The sequence below is a fragment of the Crocuta crocuta genome, unplaced genomic scaffold (assembly GCF_008692635.1).
Source record: "Crocuta crocuta isolate KB4526 unplaced genomic scaffold, BGI_CrCroc_1.0 scaffold348, whole genome shotgun sequence".
NCBI lineage: Eukaryota > Metazoa > Chordata > Mammalia > Carnivora > Hyaenidae > Crocuta > Crocuta crocuta.
Window position 1 is genome coordinate 663,669 of NW_027529573.1, and position 24,114 is coordinate 687,782.

General features: G+C 40.4%; 1 protein-coding gene across 1 annotated transcript in view; it reads right to left on the reverse strand.

Annotated features, from left to right (window-relative positions):
• The window catches only part of SLC5A1 (solute carrier family 5 member 1), a 79,783-nt gene that overhangs the window by 38,297 nt on the left and 17,372 nt on the right, over positions 1–24,114 (reverse strand). The window contains exons 3-6 of the mRNA XM_077761501.1: positions 11,945–12,049; positions 10,973–11,032; positions 10,295–10,399; positions 964–1,069 (exon numbers count right to left, since the gene is read on the reverse strand). Coding sequence (XP_077617627.1) covers positions 964–1,069; positions 10,295–10,399; positions 10,973–11,032; positions 11,945–12,049 — 376 coding nt within the window. The remainder of the gene's footprint in view (positions 1–963; positions 1,070–10,294; positions 10,400–10,972; positions 11,033–11,944; positions 12,050–24,114) is intronic.

The following is a 24,114-nucleotide window of genomic DNA, read 5'->3' on the forward strand; positions in this document are numbered from 1 at the left end:
AATCTGTGCCTCCCTCTCCTCCTCTGCTCATCCCCCGCTTGTGCTCTGTCTCTCAAAAATAAATATACACTTTTTTAAAAAAAGTGTCTTCCACAAATGAAGACATGGAAGAGCAAGGAATAGACATCTCTACAAGGTGTCTGGGGACTTTACGGAATCAACACGTTTCAAAGGGCCACTTGCATGTCTGCTTTCTCTTTACTCAGATCATCTAAGTAATTTCTTGTCCCCAAAGCTGTGGGACTCCAGCTATGCAGCAAACATCATTACTGACCCTGGCCCCCCTACCCAGAACAGAGTAACACTTCTGGAAATGTGCCCCAATTGCTACTCCTGTCACTAGCTTCTCCAGTGATCTCTTGAGCCTTCCTCTAAAATTTCTTTGTATGTCTCCCTCCCTCCCTTCCTGCCTACAGTGCCTCCAAGTCCCTGTCACACCAAACCCAAAGCCTCTTTCTGGCTTCCAAGACCCTTGCACTGTGACCTCATTTGAACTATCAGGACTTATCTCACACACACACACACACACACACACACACACACACACACACACACACACCAACTACCTCCCATTTACTATTCATCTCCAGCCAAACCCATCTGCTTGCTCACCCTGGCCCAGCGCCACACCATACCCATTCCTGACTCCATTCCCATTCTCTCCCCTATCCCTGTACCTGGCACTCCCTCTCTAATTCTCCCAACCCAGCCAACTTCTGTCCACAACCTGGAAGGCCAGGCCCTGCACCACTTCGAAGAAGAAGCTGTCCTGACTATTCCACCCAACACTGGAGTTTTCTAGGGCCCCCATATGACTTGTTAGAGCCTGAGAGTTGGGGCTAAGTAAACACTCCATCCTAAAACTGTTTCCTGGGTGTATCTCTCTTCCTTGAGAGAAGAAGCTATGTCTCCTAGGTCCTCCTCCTTTCCTGGGCTTCAGCTGAGTCATTTGTATGGACTTACCTGTGATTGTATAAAGGCCAGTAATTACCAATAAAATAAAGATGGCCAGATACAGATCCAGACCCAAGGCCATGTTGATGAATATGGCCCCAGAGAAGATGTCTGCCTGGAAGGAGAGGAGAGGCAGAGTTAGGAATGAGGGAGGCCAGCTGGCTGCAAGTTGCACCCAGGGTCTGAGGCACTTCAGCTGCAGGGACAGAGAGGTGAACTTGGGAGGGTAGCAGAAAGTGTTTCCTTAGTAATGTCAATGGTTGTGATTTCTGGGGCCCAATGTTAGGTCACACTCCCCCTTGCCCTTTGGCTAAAATCCCCCAAATTAGAGGTTCATGTTTTTATCCCTGGTTAAGAATATGAAAGACAAGTTACTACTGCACAATTCCACATATATGAAATATCTAAAATATGCAAATTTATGAAATCAAAGAGNAAATATATTAAAAAAATAAACAATAAAAAAAGGCACAAAATTTCAGTTAAGTAAGATGAATAAGATCTAGAGATAAATAGAATCTAGAGATCTAGAGCCAAACAACATTGTGCCTGTAGTCAACAATAATGTATTTTACACTTAAAATTTGTCAAAAGGATATATGGCATGATAAGTGTTCTTAACACAACAAAATTAAAAATTAAAAAAATATGAATGCCTCAGAGTCATACTCTATTCCTAAGTTCCTCAACAAGCTTTACTCAAGATGATAGTAGATATCCCATGGGGGGGAAAAGATTTCCTGGTCAAAAAAGTTGGTGCAATGCTGGATTAAACAAATTAAGACAGTTTCTTTACCACACAATTTCTCTGAGTCTTTAAAATACAGCATGTTCTGTGAATCCCCAGGAGGGGACCATGGTAAATGATCCTTCACAAACTTAATTAACTATGGAACTCTGTTTGCCAAGAAATAAATATTAACACCTTGAGGTTCTCCCAAGCCACCTGTGGACTGCTGCTCTAAGCTGTTATCCATCATTTACACCTCAGTGTTCAAGGGTTATCAAGTCTATTCCCAAAAGCAAGTTTGAATGACACAGAGTCCGTGAGAGGGAAACCCCACCCACACTCTGGAGCAGAGAGAAACTTTAGCAATATCATAATTTTATCTTCTCAACCCAGATGGAGTCCACCTTGACTCAAGCACAACCAGAACATCACCAAGAATCTCTTATATCACAGGCTTGCTTCTAGGTGGTTTTATCTAGATTATCTCATGTGATTTTAGGGAGAAGTATTCCCTCTTCACCCCCAAATTCATCAGTTATGTTCTTGATGCTGTTCTCTTTCTCTTCTCTGCCCCATTTAGACCCATAAAGAATCTTTTACCTGGCTGGATGGGCAGTTGCTAATTTAAACCAACAGAGAGCACTGGAGTCCTCCAAAATTAATTTTTCATGGCAGCTCCAAAATACTACCAGGAAGGGTAGTATTGAGAGATGATCATGGTGAACCTTTTCTTTTTCAAATTACTCAGTGTGAACAAAATCAGACCTCCCTTAGGAGCGATGCATGAGCTGTTTCACTGCATAAAACCTAATATATTTCAGAGCATGAAAAGAGCCACCCAGTCATAACCCTGGAAATGGTTTCCTTGCATCTCCTCCCCATTCTTAGCTTCCCTACTTTCACCTCCTTACAGCTCCTAGGGGCCCTCCAGTGGTTCAGCTCCCTGTCAATCAAATATCCTATTCCCTACCTCTATTAGTTGGCAGAGAGCTTGCCTCACACCAACTCCAAGCTTATGTACTAATGTACAACTCTTCTTCCCAAGATAGGTCTCCTGAGTATGGGTGCCTTAGCTCCCCTGCGGATTCTCTAGCCCCAGAGGACCTAATATCATTGTCTTTCCTGATGGAGGAGAAGTAGAGTCAGAAATCACACACACGCAAAGGCTGGTGGTCAGAGGACCTGGGTTTTAACACACCAGTGCTGTCATTATAGGCCTGAGTGACTTTGGATAAAACATTTCACCTCTCTATGTCTCTGTGTTCTCATCTTTAAAGTAAGCTCTAACTCTGAGGGTTTATGATTCACAGTGGCTGTAAGTGAGAAAGTCCTGCAGCCAAATAAAGCACTCCTTTCCCAAGTCCTGGACCTGTTCCACCCAGTCCTCTAAAGCCAAAGAGGAAGAGCCCCTAGCTACACATCAGCCTTGCTAAAGGTGAAATGGCCACTTTTTCCACTTTTTCCTGACCTTGTACATTAAGCCATTGGAATTATGATGAGTATTCATAATGCTGGACCTTCCCCTCCCGTGTTTCTATATCATCACACAAATTATTTCAATTGAAGGGGCCCCACTCATTGATTACAATGGAATGCTGTTAAATGCATACACATGTGTTTGGTGGATTAGATAATAAGCATATATGAGCCATAAAAATATTCCAAGTCTATCACAGATTTAAAAATGCCTTTGGTTGGTTTATTTATCAGGTATTTCATTTGTAATGCTTTATGACAACATGCCATAGAAGACTGTGATACTCTCATTAATATGTGCCTTCCTATCTTCAGTCACAAATAAGTAACGCACACTCCTAAGATAATGCTATAAATGAAGTCTACAAAGACTTATGGGAAGCATTAGGCTAATGGAAATCTTGTCTTTATGACACTCTATTTCCAGCTAACAAGGCAAATAAAGAATTCCAAGAAAACATTCCTCATGAATTGAAGAAACTTAGGACAAATTCTGTCTTCCATGAATCACTCCTAACTTCAGGAATGAATTCTGCCCTTGGAACCCTGAAAGCCACAGGAGTGCCTCTAGATGCCATGCCACACCTAAGCACATGTTAGTCCAGGTGCTCTGACATTAGTCTTTGATTCCTAGCTGCCCAAATTTTATCTTCTTTACTAGGTTTTTTTTTCTCTCCATATCCATGGAATTTTATAGTTTACCAAATACTTTCAGATCCATTCATTGTTTTATCCCCCAAACAAGGTAATAGGACAATATATTGGCTCCACTTTGTAAATAAGAGTGACAAATTGATGACATGCTCAAGAGCTAAAATCCAGTTTTCTGTCTCCAAGTCCAGTGACTTTGCAACAACATTCAAAGGTAAGGGTTCTCTTTTCTGGATTATTTTCTGCAGAGAGAAAGATATTTTATCATTTTAAAAATTGTTTTACTTACTTTTAAGATAAAATAATTTATGGTTATGGTTGGGAAAAAAACACCACAGAAAGCTATACACTGAAAAGTAAAAGGGTCCCTACTTCCATGATTTAGACCAAAGGTGACCGTTGAGAGCTTTTGGTCCACCAGAGGATTTCCAAATAGCTTGCTGAAAATTATATGTCAACAGTTAAGTTCCACAGTCTCCAAAATAATAATTATGACTATTGAAACATGGAAAATGTATACAGTTTGATGCTAAAATGGGGAAGAAAGATGACAAAATGGTATACACATTCCAACTACAGTTCTGTAAAGGAAAGCACACATATGGGCGAGGCCACAATATGAAATATCTGTATTAGAGTCATGGGATTATGGGTGCTTTCTCCTCCAGATTTTCTTAAATACCATTGTTCCATTTTTCTTACAGTTTCAAAAGAAGGGGGAGCAGAAATTTAAAAACACATTATATTCTTTATGGGATATATAAATATACATATATATATAGTAAAATATTAAAACAGACCAGAGGAAAACATGCCAAGTTTAAAACATATATAACTTTTCAGAAGGAAGAAAACAGGGTCAAGAAAGGTACAGATAAGCCTTCCATCATATCTGTAATGATTTATTCTGGGTGGTGGTATTTGCTATATTAGTCTTTGTACTTTTCTGTATATTTGAAGCATTTCATTACTTTTTTTATTTATAAAAGTAGGGGAATGAATGGGGAAATATACCACCAGCACTAATAAAAAAGAACTCTCCTATAATCCTATGAGACCATTTGTTTCACAGCTCTTCCCAGATTGTTCCTTCTCTAAACTACTCTTAGGACTCAATAAAGGGGGGAGAAAATGGAAGAAAGGAAGGAAAAAAGCAAATTTCCTCAAGTGCTCCTAAGCAAAACCAACTTGAAGTAAAATAGAAAATTATCACACTCTAGACCAGGGGTCAGCAAACTTTTCCATAAAGGATCAGGTAATAAATGTTTCAGGTTTTGTAGGTGGGCCATACAGTCTCTGTCCAACCTGCTTAACTTTGTAGTCAAAGCACGAAGGCAGCCATGGACAATACATCAAGTAGGTATGGCCATGATCTAATAAAACTGTATTTACAAAAACAAGGAGTTAGATTCAGCTCAAAAGCTTTACTCCTGTCATTTTGAAAATTTGACTGAAAAATGTCTATGGGACTCATGGGGAATAATAAAACTACCGATTCCGTTGGAAAAACCTCTTAGAGTAACTGAGTCTCTGACCATGAGCCTTGAGCAGATTATTTCATCTCAGCCCAGATGCTTTGAGATACTGTGACTCTATATGTGTTCTTTTGCTGCCCATTCTGGTCTGAGTTGTATCTGAGCACCCAATAAATCCTGCCTGGCAACAACATTGGAGATGGAAAGTCCCATGGCTCAAATTTCTCTTTTCATTTATGAAAGTGAATGGCTCAGGTAATGAGTATTCAAACCTTAAGCAAAAGCCAAAGCTCTTATTTTCACTCAAGGATCCAAAATGGACAGTGGGGTTGCTGTAAAAGTTTATTGCAGTCATGTTAATAGCCCCAGGAAACATAAACAGGGACATTCAGTCATCACATGTAATTCATAATGTCTGAAGCTTATCTCAAGTGATTGTGCACACGTGAATAAGGTATGTGATACTAGGAAGTTTTATAGAGCAGAATCTTCTCAGAACTTGATAAGGCAGGGTGCTGAGGATGGGGACAGCAGGGAGCCAATACAATTCAGTGAAGTTCATGGAGGAATAATCAAATCTGGGTCTCAAAGCCTAAAATCTGGCCACAAGACAATAGCCATAGTCAAGATTTCACATCACTGCTGCTGGGTCACAACTGGACCATGCACCTGAAAAGCTTTTTCTCTCCTATCAATTACATACTCACTAGATCCCTATGTCCTCCCCAAGCCTTCCTGGCAGGCCTTTAGTTGTTCTCTATTTGTTCTCTATGTGAACTTGGATCTCACAAAACCCCTTCTTCTCTTCTCACCCATCACAAACTGCTTATGCCTCTACACACACACACACACAAATTGATTAATCTTTGTGTATAATGTAAATAAATACCCATCTTACTTTATTAACTAACAGTTCTTTTCTTTTGTCCATGAACTTTGAACTCATGTGTATCTTAATGTGAACTCCTAGGAGGTACATTCAACATCAGCATAATTATTTTAATGATTTCATGTTCTATGATTCATGGTGAACCTGAAGTCAGCCAAATTTATAGAGACAAAGTCTCATCTGTCTGACCCTTACCTGCCCCTCCCCTCTCCCTAATTGTCCTTCCTTCATATCCTTCCTACCAGTGTGCAGTCAATGCTCTGTCCTCATAGTCCTCTGAAATTCTACTCTTGGGAACTTGTTCATAGTCATTTAACAGGCTATCTTAATTTTTCCCAAGGTCTTGAATTTTAACTCACTCTGTATGGAAGAAATGTAAGACTTAGAAAGCAGGGACCAAGGACACCTGGATGGCTCAGTCAGTTAAGTGTCCAACTCTTGATTTTGACTCAGGTCATAATCTCATGGTCATGAGATAGAGCGCTGCATTGGGCTCTGCACTGTCAGCATGCTTGGGATTCTCTCTTGCTCTCTGTATCTCTCTGTTTCTCTCTCCCTTTATCAATATAAATTAATAAAATTAAAAAAAGAAGGCAGGGACTACATAATGCCAAAGGTTTGGATTCAATAACAGGGACCCTGCTGCTCATTCTAAAATTCTGCTACTTTTTAACCTCACAGAGTCCCTTCTCTTCTTGAGAACTGTTTCCCATCTATAAAATGAGAAGATAGGGCATAGAACTAGATGATCTATCCTATTCTATCACACTATGCTTTCATCCCGTCCCACCACAGAGCAGAACTGTGAGAACACAGACTCTAAAACTAGAGAGACCTGGTGCCAACCCTGGTTTTGCCATACACTTCCTATGTGATTTGGGATAAATTACCTAACTTCTCTGAGACTTGGTTATCACTTCTACGAAGTCGAAAATAAAATAGAAATCCTTACCCATGCAGCACTGTTATGTGAACTGGAGATAGAATAAGTAAAGCCCCTATTAGAATCTAAGCAAGAGAGTGACCCTAAATAAAGGGCAACCCTCATCCTTCTTAATATTATTCAAGGAATTGCTGCCTCTGGGCAGCAGGTGGAGCAGGTAGAATGTTGGGCAAGGCCTCCACCAAGGAGCCCCAGAAATCATACAGAGAGGGAGCAACCTATACCAAGTACTATTCAAAAGCAAAATTCAAAAAAAGCTGACTGCTGGGGAATAGTTTCCATCAGGACTTGAGCTGAGTGAGACTGCCCCTCAGCTACCTGGGGGGTCCCAAATCAAGGAAGTTTAATCAGTAACCTGAAGAATAAATGAGGTGATTGGAAAGCAAGGGGGAGAGGTTGGGCATCTAGTTTATTTATATGACTACCCCACACCAGCTTTAAGGGCAAAGAGTACCCTTTCCATGGCAACTACAATCAGCAGACTTTTACCTGCTTGAACTGTGGACTTGGAGGTTTGGTTCCAAGAAGGAGAATCCCAGTTTCCTCCTCTCATTAGATAGGTGCCACCTCACAAGCTAAACTAAAGAGCAATTCCCTTGCCAACCCCGCCCCCTCAGCATGACCTCCTCTCCCTCCCTGCTACCATTGCTTTTTCGCCTCCTATGTCTGCTCTTTCCTCCCTCAGGAAGCCTGATTTCTCCACCCCTCCCAGCATTTCCCAGTCTAGGCCCTGCACACTGATGTCTAGTTACATAGGATTGAAAACCCTAGGGTCTTCATCTTATAACTAAAAACTAACCCTGAAGGAAAGGAGGAGAATGTGAAGGTGGTGAAATCATCACAATGGTGGCAAAACACACAAAGGGACCAGTCAAGGGCAATAGCCATTTGAGACAGGAAGCTGAGCAGGCAGAGAGCAGTATTCCCTTGCATCAGTTCCAACTCCAAGACAAACCCCCATCAGCCCTATAGGCAAGAGCATGTTTTCACCAAATGTATGTGCAAGACCATTCAATTAGGAAATAATAGTCTCTTCAACAAATGGTGCTACAAGATTTGGATATACATATGCAGAAGAGTGAAGCTGAACCCCTACCTCACATCATATACAAAAATGAACTCCAAATGGATCAAAGAATTAAACATAAGAGCTAAAAATTATAAAACTCTTCAGAGAAAACATAGGGGTGAAACTTCATGGTCTTGGATTTGGCAATGGATTCTAGAAATTACAGCAAAAGCATAAGCAAATAAATTAACTAAAAATAGATAAACTGAACTTCATTAAGATTTAAAACTTTTGTGCCTCAAAAGATATTATCAAGAAAATGAAAAAACAACCTACAGAAAGGGGGATATTTGCAAATCCTATATGTAATAAGGGTCTAGAATCCTGAACAATAAAGAATTCTTTCAACTCAAAAATAGAAAAAGACAAACAACCTAATTTTTTTTTAAAAAAGGGTATGTGCATGTAGGCCAGGACTAGGGCTAGAAGGCAGTGACATAAAAGAGAAAAATAATTATGGCAAGCTGAAGATATAGATATAGGTATTTCCTTAAATAAAATATAGTCAAATACAATGTGTAGACTTCATTTGGATTCTTATTCAAACAAAAAACTGTAAGAAGAAATTTTTTATATAATCAGGAAAATCTGGATATTTTTATATAATCAGGAAAATCAGGTATTAAACTACCTAAATTAAGAAATTCATATGGATTTTTTTGTTTGATAAGAGCACAAGTGTTTTTTTTTTTTTTTTTTTAAGTCAAAGGTGGGAGCCTGGGTAGCTCAATCAGTTAAGCCTCCCACTCTTGATTTCAGTTCAGGTCATAATCTCAGTTTATGAGTTTAAGCCCTGAGTCAGGGTTTGCACTGACAGTGTGGAGCCTGCTTGGGATTCTCCAGCCCCACCCCTCTCTGTTTCTCTGTGTGTGTCTCAAAAATCAATAAACAAACTTTTAAAAAGTCAAAGGTGTATTCTGAAGAATTCACAGTTAAATGACATAATATCTGTAACTTGACCTAAAATATTTCTGGAAACAAAAGTTTCCAGAACTTAGAAATGATAGGTTAACAAGAATAGCAAAATGATAATCATTGTTAAATGATTTTAACAGAGTGATGCGATTTAGGTCCACAAATGCTCATTGTACTATTCTTTCTCTGGGTGTGTATGTTTAAAAATTTCCAAAATAAAAAAAAATTAGAAATGTGATTTAATATTGTAGTCATCGTGGCTTTAAGTAACCAGGAAAATAAAAGTGCTAGCAGCTATTTTTTAGCACCCTACTAAGCAGGAGCAAAAGGCTCATTTCAAATCCAACTGGACTCAAATTTCATCGACAAATCTTTTGCAAGATGCTGAGATTGGTCCAGTATTACTTTTGGTGCTGGATAGGGAAGGACAAGAAAAAGGAGGAAAACTGATCACACCAATGAGAAAAGTCCTCTGATAGAGCAGGTAGCACTTTGTAACTGCTGACCAACAGGAAAAGCTGGAGCCACTCCCTATATGGCCTCAGAAAATGCTACTCCTCTCTACCTTCAGATTTGGCAATAGATTTGTAGAAATGACACAAAAATATGGACAACATAAGAAAAAAAAGTTTTTAAAAAACAGGCAAGAAGCCTCATGCAATGAAAAGAACAGCGAGATGGAGCCAGAGGTCTGGGTTCTACTTTTGATTCAGGATCCTGAGCAAGTATTCTCTAATCCCAATTTTCATTTCCCTACCCATAAAAGAAAAGAGAGAATTTCTGAGGTCACTTCAAGAGTTGCCACTGACTGCCCATGTTTAAGTGTATTAGAAACATCACCCAGAGCCAGATTCTGATCCTTCCAGGCACAAAGAGTCACAGCTAACTCTAAGATTAGAACTAGCCCTAAGATATTCTGAACTTCCTTTCAACCCTCTATTAAGAACAGTTTTCACTGAAACTTCTGGAATCTGTTTATGTTTTTAATCTTCCACATGGTGAAGGGTAAGGAATTCTATGTTTGGCTCTTTGATGCATGAAAAAGGACTTTACTCCTTAGAATAAGAAGACCTAAGGAACCAAGTCAATAGAAACAAATATTGCTGCCCCTTGGTGGGCCAGGATGTCCTAAGGAGAGGGAGTGGGCAGGTTCTGATACAGCCAATGCCCATCCCTAGGGCAGTGGACTCACCGAGATCTTGGTGAAAATGTAGAGTAACAGGGACAGAACAGAGAGGTAGACCTGGATCCTCTTGCCTCCAAATCGCTTCCTTAGGTACTCTGGCATCGTCACCACCTGCATGGGATGTAATGGAGGCCACCATCAGTCAAAGTGATCAGAAGATCCAGAGCAAGTAGAGCAGTGGCATCCACATGGCATCAGATATATGGTCAAAAGTTAACCCTCGTGGGTCAGAGAAGTCTGTGATGTAGCCAGATGGCCCCTATTCTCCAGCCATTTGCTCATCTCTATCCCTACCAACTGCAGGTATTGTCCCAGGACATTTAAGGTGCCCAATAAATACTTTTTAAAATGAACACATGACTGTACATAACCAGAAAGCAGATCTTTGCCCTGGAGAAAGGAAACAATGGATATATATCTCTATACAAAGTGCCTACAGTGGACAAGACACCATAACAAAATAAATAAACATTAAAGAAATTGTTTTTAAGTAGTCAAAAATTTATAACCTGGAAAAGTAAGCCAAGACACAACCATTCTCTGCCATTTATCCCATAAAGTTTCCTCTGCTTTCCAGGAGGATGGAGCTCACATTATATATGTGAGTGTGTACATATATGTGTATACATATGTACAAATATGTAAATTGTCAGCAAGACATGGAATAAAAGAGCAGATACTTACCCCAGCCTTAATGTAAATGGGAACAAACACCCAGCCCAAGACAACCACAAAAATCAGGGCCTGAAACAAAGAAATAGAAGTAAAGTCAAAACAGGAGGAATCTTAGCTTATCCTGCTGCCTGTAGGGCCCTCAACTACTACAAGACAATCACAAGCATTTTCTCCTGGGGTTGTGGCGACAACTCCCTTAAGTGGCTATCAGAAACTGAAAGAGGCTTTTGCTGCTTAGCTGGCCCGTAGTAATAGCAGCTGGGTATCACTGAAGGGGATTCCAGGGGGCTGCCCACTGACATCACAGCTCCTCTTGCCTCTTCTCTGATTACAAGGAGTAAAATACCATTTAGAGAACTTTAAAATAATTAATAATAATAATAAATAAAATAATGAAAATCTGGTGGGAAAAAATTCCAAACCTCTAATATGACNTTTTATTTATTGTTTAATTTAAATCCAAGTTAGTTAGCATATAGTGCAACAATGATTTCAGGAGTAGATTCCTTAATGCCCATTATCTTTTTAGCTCATCCCCCCCCCTCCCATAAACCCTCTGGCAATCTTCTCTTTGTTCTCTATATTTAAGAGTCTCTTTTGTTTTGTCCGCCTCTCTGTTTTCATATTCTTTTTGCTTCCCTTCCCTTATGTTCATCTGTTTAGTATCTTAAATTCCTTATATGAGTGAAGTCATATGATATTTGTCTTTGTCTGACTAATTTCGCTTACCATAATAGGAAGGCTTGGATTTTCAAAGAAAAAAAAAACACTATTGCCGTCATATCTGTGGTTTTCTTGTGTTACTCTGGTAGAAAGGGAGTAGGACACTGGGGCTGTGCCCCTCTTCCATCTGCATCCAAGGGTGGCCCCGATTGGTTCCCTAACATTCAGAGCATCTGTAAGCATAGACCGAACTGGCTGACTGGCTAACTGCTAAAACTTCTTCCAGCTTCAGGATACAGTATCTCTGATGTTACTTACATTCCATTCAAAGCCCCCAGTGGCAATGCCTGCAGCAGCTCCTGTCCCCGCCAGCCCCACAAAGTGGCCACTTCCAATGTTACTGGCAAAGAGAGATGCTCCAACCTGGAAGCACAAAGAAAAAGTCTGGTAAGGACTCTATGCTCCAGGACATTCAGAGGGAGCCAAAGAGAGAAGAGACATGTCACCCAAGAGAAGGACAAGAAATAGCAGAGGCAGGCTGGGAACTTGACTGTGTGTTTGCTGGGACCACAGTTGGATGTGGAGTCTTGGGTAATAGTGACGATGAAAAGGAGAGGATGGGAGAAGAAGCAATGTGTATCCCCAAATCAGATCAAATCTGATCCAGATCTGTGGGTCCTTTGTTAGCCCAATGCCAAATAGTGAAGAAAACATGGGAAACCCCTACAGCTCACTCACCCTCCCTTATAAGTCTCCAAAAAAGCTGTCGGCTCAGACGCAGGGCCTGTGCCATTCATCCCTGTGTCCTCCAACACTTCTGACATAGGACGTTGACGAATACTGGCTCTCAGTAAATGCAGACAGATTTGATAAAAAGGAATCATTTAAAGGAAGCCTCTGGGCCTCAGTCCTCTCACTTACCAGAGAAGTCAGGGGATAGAGCTATACTTCCCAATGATTCTTAACTAATAAATTCTATGATCCCATGTGCTCCCAAGAAACATGAGATGCTACTAATAATAACTCCCTAAATCAATATACAATTTTTATTTTTTAATTTTTACGAAAGTCTCATAGACCCCATGGACACATGCACAAAACCCACACATTTTTCAAGGATATATACATATGTCTAAATACATAGGTAGAAGAAAGATTGGAAGGATATATATACATTAAAAACCCAAGATTGGAAGTCTGAAGGAAAAAGGAGAATGAGACTGTGAATGGGAAATGGAGGAGAAAACATCAGGTAAAACAAGAGAAATATCTTGCAATATGACATGATACTATGCCATCAACTCAATTGCATCTGAGGTCCAAGAGAACCCCAGAAAGTTTTAGAGTCCTTCTGTACCCAGGAGGAGAGGCATAGCACCATTGATAATTATCAAATTAGTATAATTATCCCCATTATTGCTTAGCTATAGGGGAAGGCTGGTAGTTATTTTTCTATTATCCCTAAGTTGGTCCATATCTGGAACAAAACATAGAACACTATTTCACAAAGGCAGATTACTCCAAGAAACTGTCCTAACTACATCATTCCCTACCCCCAGTATAAGACAATGGTTGCTTGGTATTAAATAGTTAAGTCAGAGAAGAGGGAGTTCCCTGAAAGCCAGGCCAGAAAGTCTCTGGAATGATGCAATAATAATATAAAAGTGAATTCATTCATTCACTCAATGAATATTAATTTAGCATCAACTCATTGTAACATGAGGACTCCAATGTGACTAGCACAGACAAAATCCCTACTCTCCAGAAGTTTATATTCTAACAAGGAAACATACAAATTTTTTAAAGACAGATCAGAGAATGGTCAGTGTCGTGAAGAGAATAGAGAGGGTGCAATAGAGTGACTAGTTCCAATTGGAGAGTTGAGAAAGTTTCCTCTGTGTAGATGCCCTCTATGTTAAGATTGAAGAAGTCCACTGTGTCAAATCAGAAGGAAAGTACTTGTAGTTAAGAAGCAAAAAGAAGGGCAAAGTGGCTGAAGTGTGATAGGCAAGGAGGAGGGTGGTGTGAGATGAGGTTGGGAAGCTGGGCAGGGATATATTATGAAAGTCCTAGCAGACAAGGGTAAGAGGTTTGAATTTTATTCTAAGAGTGGTTTTAAGCAGTGGAGAGATAGGACTTGATTTGATTTTAAAGATTGTTTTAAAGTACATGGAGAATGTAGTGTTGCGGGGCAAGGGAGAAAACAGAAAAACGGTATAGGAGGCTATTGCTGTATCTATGTGAGAGGACAGTGGCTTGGTCTCTGGTGGTAGCAGTCAAGACAAATACAAGTGTAGAGACTGGAGGGTGTTTTAGAAACAAAGATGACAGGAGTCCTGAATCTAAGAGTTACCCTTAAAGGATCAGATGTGGGAAATGAGGAAAAGAGTAATCAAGTAATCTGAACTCCTAGATTCAGGACTTGAGTAGGTGGATGCCATTTACTAAAAAGGGAAAAATGGATCCAAAGATAAGTGGATAAAGAAGATGTGGTAATATATATACAATGGAATATTACTCAGCCATACAAAAGAATGAAACCTTGCCATTTGCAACAACAATAGATCTAAAGGGTGAAAGGCTAAGTGAAATAGGTCAGTCAGAGAAAGACGAATACCATATGATATCATTCATCTGTGGAATTTAAATAACAAAACAAACGGAGAAAAAAGAGACAAAAAAACCAGATTCTTAAGTGCAGAGAACAAACTGGTGACCACTAGAGGGGAGTTTGCAGGGGGATGTGAAATAGATAAAAGGGATTAAGAGTACACTTATCTTGATGAGCACTGAGAATTGTATATAATTGTTGAATCATATAGTACACCTAAAATTAATATAACACTGTATGTTAATTATACTTGAATTTAAAAAAAAAAGAAGAAGGAGAAATTGAGAGGAAAGCAGGCTGTTCATTTACCCCTTTCTCCTCAAACTTTGGTGGAGAGAACAGTCCACTTTTAAACAGAATTCCCTTTTGCATGTAGCTTGCCTGTCCTGACCCATTATCTTTTCATTTATCATCTCTCACTTGATAAATTATTAAGCCTAATGTCATACTATTAAAGGCATAATTACCAGTAATGATTAACTGCATTAGATTAACCTTAAGTTCAAGAAGTCCTCTCCAATATCCCTCCAAAGGGAAACATTGAACTTGAAGCAGTTGCTGGCTTTCCTGAGGTACCCCCTTACTCTCTGATGGGATGGGGACCAGGAAGACTCTGGGTATACCACATGTCTTGTACAGATTTAGTTAATTTCTGTCATGGTCACTACTCTTCTCCAAGTGACTTGCCTTGGCCTCATTCTGGACTCCCTCCCTTTACTCCATGGCCTTCACTCAATCATTTACCAAAATCCTGACTCTGCCTCTGCAATGTCAAAGCCATCTAGCACTTCTTATACTTCCCTGGTACAGGCTGTGATTATTTCTCAGCAGGCTGCTAGATGATTTCCAGTCTCCCCCTACACACATGGCTAGTTCCCCAAAGCACAACTCTGATCAAGCCACTTCCCTATTCAGAGACCCTCCTCAAATCCAAACAGGCCTGCCCAGTACCTTCCTGGAAGTTCCAGGTTTAAAGACGTAGTCCTAGGAATTCAGTAAGATTTCAGGTTAAAGTCCCCTCCAGTGAGAAGGAAGTATGAAAATAAAAATTAGAATTTGAATACTTTCTTAACATCTTACTATCTGGGTGATCATAATATCTGTGAGCCTCAGTCTTCTCTCATGATAGGTCAAATGAGATTATGAATCAGTAATGACTGACATTTAGCTGACCCTTAATCAGAGTCCTTTCACTCCTCCAAGAGGATAATTTCACCCTCAAAGACAGTTCACAAGAGCTACAAAGGACACAGTTATAGTCTGAATTGTGTTGCCCCAAAATTCATGTGTGGTAGTCCTAACCTCCTAATGTGACCTTATTTGGAGTTAGGGTATTTAGGGAAGTAATTAAGGTTAAATTAGGTCATAAGGGTGGGACCCTAATCTATCTGATAGGTCTGGTCCTTATAAGAAAAAGAAGAGACACCATCTCTCTTATATTCTCTCTCCCTCTCTCCCCTCTTATTTCTCTCTTTTTCTCTCTACCTCATTCTCCACTCAGAAAAGAGACCATGTGAATGCACAGACAGAAGGCAGTCATCTACAATCCAGAAAGAGAGGTCTCACCAGAAACCAACCCTGACAGCACTTTGATCTTGAGCTTCCAGCCTCCATAACTGTGAAAAAAATTAATTTCTCTTGCTTAAGCCTCCCAGTCTGTGGTATTGTGTTATGGAAACCCAAGCAAGCTAATACAGACGCCATTACTTTATCACTTCCATTCCCCTGCCAGGTTTTCATTCTGCCCTTCTTCTCACCGAAGCTCATCAACAATGCTTTCATCACTCTGATTTCCCAGATACTCTCTCTGTCCACATTCATGCACATTTGGGAATCATGCCCTATACAGGGAGTGATCCAGTGAAACGAATCATCATGTTCTTCTCTGTAATTTCCTCCCACATTGCCTCTGAGTTCAGGGTTTTAGACTTCATCTAAAATTTCTCCAGCTTGACCTTGCTTTTGAATAACTTCTTTCCAAGCCTTCCTCATCCGCTGATGGGGCTCAGGAAGCTATTACAAGTATTTGGATGGCTTTACTGTAACTGTGCAAGGTGAGGTGGGTCAGACCACACCCAACAGGTTTGACAGCATGGTAATTCAGGAAATAACATAATATGACATCACAAATGGCAACACACACACACACACACCCTCAACTATATTTTCCTTTGTATTTGGGGGAATTCACAATTATATTTTACTACCTAAACTTCCTACCCTAGAAAGTTGGCAAGAGGGGAAATATTTGGAGAAATTATAGACTCATAGAATCTTACAGAATTATATGGACCCACAAATGTCACAGTTTAAACACCCTCTGCAACATCCCCCAAGTGATGGTTGGTTTCTAGTCATGCTTCTAGTGACAGAGAACTTCCCCCACTTTACAAGGCAGCTGAATACACAGAGGAACAATTCTAATGGTTAAAAAGTCCTTCTTTACCTTGAGTTGAAATCTACCCATTTGCCTACTTCTGCCTTCTGGAATGGTAAGAACAAGTCAAATCTCTGTCCCACAAGCTAGCTCTTTTAATATCTAAGGGAAGGTGTTGTGCCCACCCTCAAATCTTCTCTAGGCTAAGCTTCCTCTTCTCATGTGTCTGTTCCTCACTGGCCATGGACTTGAATCTCAACATCTGTGTTGCTCTCTGCTGCCCCCAGCCCTAACAGTGTCCACAGGTGGGCCTCAGACCCAAATGAACCACTTTAGACATGGGCCATGCAGAGTGAAACAGGCTGCGTTTCCTGCCTTCCCATCCGGCTTTAACATTATGTGGCTTCAAATCCTCTTTTAAATCTGTCAGCCATGAGGGCCTGCTGGTGGTAAGGACTAAGCCAGTCCCTCTAATTCCTATCACTGTCAGAGAATCTGCCTCTAAATTTTTTGGACCATTTAACAAGAACAGAGTCCCTCTCATCACAATTTAGATTCCTGATAATACCAATTTGGTTTGCCTCAACAATACAGTGGCTCTAATACTTAAAAGTTTTTGACTTCCATCCTTCCACGGTTTGGCACAAATTTGATGTTCTCCCAAGCCTTACCTAAAGGGAAAACTACTTGAATTACAAAGGAAAGAAATCTGGCCAAATTTATTTCTCCCTACCAACTATTAATGTCAGAAGTTGGAAGCTAGCAGGGATTACATCTATTCCTCGAAAAAAGGCAGACATTAGTCTATTTAATGATCACTTCTTCAGTTCTTATCATAGCCCTAGAAATGGACTTCTTGATGGGGCGCCTAGGTAGCTTAGTTGGTTAAGTGTCTGATTTTGGCTCAGGTCATGAGCTCATAACTTGTGGGTTCAAACCCTGCCTCAAACTCTGTGCTGACAGCTCAGAGCCTGGAGCCTGCTTTAGATTCTGTCTCTCCCCCTTTCTTTGCCCCTCCCCTTTCTCTCTCTCTAAAAATAAAGAAACATTTAAAAATATTTTTAACAATAATTTTAAAAAAGGAATGGACTTCTTGAACCCATGCCACTCACAGAGTGTTCTGTGGTCCAGGAGCATCCGCTTCACCTGTGAGTTTATGAGAACCACAAATCCTCAGTCCCCACCGCAGACCTACTGAATCAGAGTAGTAAGCTTTTCAAGTGATTCTTATGCACAAAAAAGTTTGAGAAACCTACGTAGTCTGTACTGAACTTAGCTGTTATCTCCTTAAACTTGTTTGACCTCTCTTCAGGAGCAGGAGTACAGTGACTAAATTGGGATGCTAAGGTGTGAAGGACAAAAACTTTGGGGTGAAAGAGGCTTTCTCCAAAACTCTACATAACCTCCAGAGTTTTAAAGGTCTGTTACCATGGTACTCATGCTTCTCAGTGGGAAACATTGTCTCTTTAACCACAAGCGTGTGGACTGAAAGAAGTTTTGACCAATCTCACAGATAGAACTTCAGAACTGACTGGTTCAGTCAAATAAAGACTTCCAGAATATCCTCACACTGCAGGAAAATTATCAAGATCTTTCAAATGTAAATCCACAGATACCTCTCAAAGACTTTGTGGGGAGAGGGAGGGAGGCAAACCATGAGAGACTATTGAATGCTGAGAACAAACTGAGGGCTGAGGGGGGGTGGGAGAGAGGGGAAAGGGAGTGATGGGTATGGAGGAGGGCACTTGTTGGGATGAGCACTGGGTGTTATATGTAAACCAACTTGACAATAAACTATTTAAGGAAAATAAAGCGTTTGTGGGAAATCCTACAACAATTTTTCTCCTCAAGAGATGGGTTTATAAGACTTCCCATAAGGCAACCTCCACCACCAGAGGCAACAAACACTGCTGACTGGAGGACTCCTCCACCATGATACGACACTGGGAAGAGGAATTACAGGCTTTCAAGGCTGTCTGCAATCCAGGCCCCTCCTCCTTCTCCATTCCCAGCAGCCTCTCCATACCCTTTCACATCCCCTGCACTCCAGCTAAATTACACTAACTCAGTTTCCTAGATATGCTCTGGGCTTTCCTGCCTTCTGCATTTATTTATGCCATTTCCCTCTGCTTGAACCTCTTTTCCCTCAACTCTTATGCCCCTAAAACACTGACACAGTCTTCAAAAGGAATCCCAGTCTCATCTCTCCACTGACACCATTCAGAGCTGATCTCTTACTCCTCTGGTCTCTCACTCCTACTCTTCATCTGTTGTACTCTCCAGGGGCACGACATTGCTTCTTCCCAAGTGTTGTCCCCCACAAACCTTCTAGCCCTTGAAGAGTATTTCTGTTTCTGCTGAGCATAGGACCTTTCTTGCACATAATAAGCATGAGTAAAAGTCTGCTGAGTGAGTGAATAGGCTGCTGGTATATCAACTCCTTGGAAGGTAGCAACTAAATGCCTTAGAGCTGTACTTATTTCCAGTGGTTATATAGAGTTGAGACTCTTCCCAGGGACATGTCAAAGATGGCTCTCTCCTGAGGAAGAGGCAATAAACTTGGCCTGTTAGGCCCAGATGGGGCCCAGAAGAATAATGGGGCATGTTAGGATTATGCACCTGAGATGTTAATATGGCGACCTGTAAGATCAGAGTCAGTAAGAACAAGACCTCAAGTGGAATCTGACCTCCTGGATCAGTCCATCAAACAAGCAAGTAAATAGGTTCTTTCATATATTTCTGATAGAAATGCAATTCTGGAAATCAGTTTGTTGGTACATATCAAAATCTCATCTCCTTCTCATGATCCTACTTTTAGTACTCTACCTTAAAAAAATTATCAGAAATCCAGACAGAGTCTTATACATGAGTTTCATTAGATGTTCATTGCCATGTTATTTATAACAGGAAGGTTGAAAACAACATAAATGCCCAACCATAGGAAGACAACTGGATAAATTAAGGTACATATTGTGGTGGAATATTATACAGCCATTAAAATCATAGCTTTGAAGAATTTGTTATGGTGGGAAGATGACAGTGATAAAATGCTAAATAAAAAAAAATACACACGGTTTTATATAGAGATAGACATAGACATAGAGCTATATCTCCAAATTTAAGTGGTTACCTTTGAAAGTGAAAACAATGAGTGTGTTTTCATACTTTTCCAATCTTCCCACAATGAGTTTGTGTAATTTTATAAGCAAAACACAATTCATCAAAACCTTTAACAATAAAGGGAAATCATTCCAGAGCTGTCTTCAGATTCACTTGCAGAGTCTGAGAACATAGCATGCAGGGAAGTTATGTGTTTGTTGGGAGCAATATAGAAAAAGACATGAAATGTTGTTGAATGCTAACCTAAAAGTTATTTTTGTGTGACAGGAAAAAGAAAATAAGAAATATGTGGTACAGCCTGTTTATTTGCCAACATCCAGTCATCTGATATTGGAGCTAGAATTAACTTGGAAATTATTGAGGTTGACTTTGTCATTTTCAAATGAAAACAAAATTACAGCCCAAAGGAAGAAAGTAATTCAAGTTTATACATTAATTTTATCTTTACTTCCACACCCTTAGGAAGTAAAATAGTATGTGTACACTCTGAACCATTAACCCAAGAGTCAAGAATTGCCTAAGCCAATGGACAACTGCCTGTGTATGTCTTCCTAGCTTCACCATCAGCGGTAGCCAATGGATTTGCAAAATGTATCCTGTGTTAATAATCAAGTTTGGAAGCATAATTAAGTGGTATGGACTCCACTTTTTTCCCTTCCTTCTAAGCACAGTGGGAGACTTACAAAGTGGTTCTAATTTTGGCTCTTTCAGAACAAATTATATGACCTTAAGCCAGTCACTTCACTGCTTTGAGCCTCAGTTTCTTCCACTATAAACTGAGGAGAAGACTCCTCCTTAACCTACCTCGCAAGGTTCTCAGGCTTAAAGGAGGTGACAAATATGAGAAGTCTTTAAGAAAGTTTTGCCCGAGAAGAAGATATGAACAGACACTTCTCCAAAGAGGACATCCAGATGGCCCACAGACACATGAAACGATGCTCAGCATCCCTCCTCATCAGGGAAATACAAATCAAAACCACACTGAGATACCACCTCACACCAGTCAGAGTGGCTAAAATGAGCAAATCAGAGAACTCTAAATGCTGGCGAGGATGTGGAGAAACGGGCACCCTCCTACACTGTTGGTGGGAATGTAAACTGGTACAGCCCCTCTGGAAAACAGTGTGGAGGTTCCTCAGGAAACTAACAATAGAACTCCCCTATGACCCAGCAATAGCGCTGCTAGGAANAAAGGCATGCTATTCTGAAGAAATAGTGATGATGCTTTTATGCAGCCCATGTTTTTATAGAGTGTCCTAAGTTTCCTGTAAGATACAGAGTGGTCACTTTTTCTTGGAGGGAGAAAAGTCTTCACAATTCAAATGGAAAAATTTACTCAGCTAATTTTAGGAAGTCTCTTTCTTTATTAGTGGACCATATAATATTCAGAATGTCCAGAGCTCTAGAGATAGATTTTTGTCCCCAGCTTTTTCCTTTAAGGAACAGTACAAAAATACCCCAGAGCTTCCTCTCCACCCTTTCTCTGGGCTATGCTAGACAGTTCCTTTGAGATATCCTCAGACAATGGTTCTCAAACTATAGCATGCATTGGAATCTACAGTAAAAATACACAAACACCCAGCTAAATCTGAATGATAAACAAGTTCAGTTTTAATAAAATTATGTTCAAATATTGCATGAAACATACAAACATAAGAAAGTATTCATTGTCTGAAATTCAGATTTAACTGGCCATCCTATATCTTTATTTGCTGAATTTGGCAACTCTAATCACAATCACTTAGAAGATTTGTTAAACCACAAATGTTTGAACTTTCTAATTCAACAGGTTTGGGTTGAAGCTGGAAATTTTGCCTTTCTAACTAGAGCCCAGGTCTTGGTGCTGCTGGGGTGGTTACACTTTGAGAGGCCTATCCTGGGAGAATAAGAAAGAGAGAGGGGATGGCTAACTTTTACAGTGCCTCCAATAGGCCAAGTGTGGGGCCAGGCACTTCATTCACTTTATCTTACATATACTCACTATAGTCTGTGAGGTAGGGATTATTCTCATCTTCATTTTACAAGTGAGAAGACTGAAGACCAGAGCAGTGATTTGCCCAAAGTCCCACAGCCAAACATGACCAATGTCCAAGGGACAGAAAGGGAGGCCACAGCACCATTCTGACTTTCCTCCTCCTTCCCCAGACATTTCTTTCTCCACTTCCCTGAAGGGGCACAGTTGGGTCAGACTCCCCTACCCATCTCTTTGTAAATCTAGGAACAGCATGTATATATCTGCATCATGTTTGTATTTCAGATTCTTCCCTCATCCTCTGAGGAACTGGTCTTTAGCCTGAGTTAGTATTTTGATTAGTAAGATATCTTTTCATAGGAGAGATTTGGAGAGATCCAAAGTGTCTCTTTGACCCTTGCCATCTCTTGAGGATCACAATTCCTAGACTGGGACAAAAGAGAAGGTGGGGCTCATATCCTCAGACCATTTTATTTCTGAGATTCTGATAAATATTTAGACACAGACTTTGCTCCAGAGTCATGGTAACCTCTGTTTACTCTACACTAGCTCATGTCCTCCATAAACAATGGGAGCCTTTCACTCCTTATATTCACAATCTCTCTCTTTGCTCTAAGAACCAAAAGGCCAGAAAATCAGGAAACCACTGCCAAGGTTGGCATTTTCCCACAGTTGTTGGCACAAAAGATAGGTGAGGTCTTCTGTTGGCATTTATAGGTCAAGGAGGCTAGAACCAACCAATCCTCTCACCAATTCAGATAGGCTCATCCTTGGGATGAGGTCCCTCACTCAAAGGGTCCCTCACTCAAAGGGCCTAACTGAAATGCATTATCTCCCCCTACACTGGCCTTCTTTCAGTTCTTCAAATATCCCAAGATCCTTCTCACCTCAGGCCTTTGACCATTCTGTTCCTTCTGCTTGGATTGATCTTCCCCCAGTCTTAAAATGGCTGCCTCCTTTTGATCTCTCACATCTCAGCCTCAATGCTCAACTCTCAGAAAGATCTTTCCTGATCCTCAGGAAATAGGTGATCCTGTTTGAGAAACACCTCTTTTCTTCCCTCCCACCCTTGACTCAAATACACTTTCTTAACACCATTATTTGTAATTTTGGATATATTTTTGTAAGACTGTGTGTGTCACTCACACACACACACACACACATGCCAACACCTAACACATAATGTGCACATAGTAGGTAATCAACATGTAAATGTAGAATAAAGTAATAGCAATGCATCAATGGATAAATGATTGAATTCACAGCTTAAGGAAGATCTAGAAATGAGATACAACAATAATAATGATGATAGGGGCACCCGGCTGGCTCAGTCAGTAGAGTATAAGACTCTTGATTTCAGGGTCATGAGTTTGAGCCCTACGTTGGGTGTAGAGATTACTTTAATAAAAAAGTGATGATGATGGTGATGATGATATTAAGAATAGCCAACTTGAGAGGCGCCTGGGTGGCTTAGTCGGTTAAGTGTCCGACTTTCACTTAGGTCATGATCTCGCGGTTCGTGGGTTCGAGCTCCGCGTCGGGCTCTGTGCTGACGGCCAGCTCAGAGCCTGGAGCCTGTTTCAGTCTGTGACTCCCTCTCTCTCTGACCCTCCCCTGTTCATGCTGTCTCTCTCTCTCTCTCCTAGAAATAAATAAAACATTAAAAAAAAAAAAGAATAGCAACTTGGGTAGGACTAATTACATACTATTTTAAAAGATTTACATATTTTAACTAATCGAATCCTCAAAACAACTCTATAAGATAGGTGCTATGATCTCTATTTTTCAGTTGAGGAAACTGAAACACAGAGAGGTTAAGTAACTCACCTAAGGCCACAAAGCTAGGAAGGGGGAAATGGAGTTCTAAACAAGGCAGCATGGCTCCCCAAATCTAAATCACCTCCCTAATATAAAATTTACCCAAAGTGAATCTAGGTGACTCAAAATGTGCCATGCAAATAGTAGAAAAAGAAAGGCCAGATACATTTCTAACATGAATAATCCAAAAACTTCATCTTAGCTGTAGTTAGAGCACTCTTCTGACTTCAACCAGCTAGAAATGTTGATTATCATTTAATTTTTTTCATTTCTCTCTCTGGGGAAACACTAATGTGATAGAAAATATTGGGAAGGTGTCCAGAATGAAAGAAGAAAGCAGGAGCTTATGTACCAACTAGATGACAGGAAATTGGCTACACACCCATCAACTGATGCCTAAGAACACGCAGAATACATGGGGTGGCATGTGGCTGTGCGCAAATCAACAAAACTCTTCAGAAGAGACTAAGCCACAAAGAGTGGCAGGGAAATATCCCTGACAAAAAAAGAGAGTGAGGAAGAAGGACAAGGCAGAGAAGGTGAGGGAAGGAGAGAAGAAAGAGGGAAAGGAGGAGGTGGTGATAGAGGAT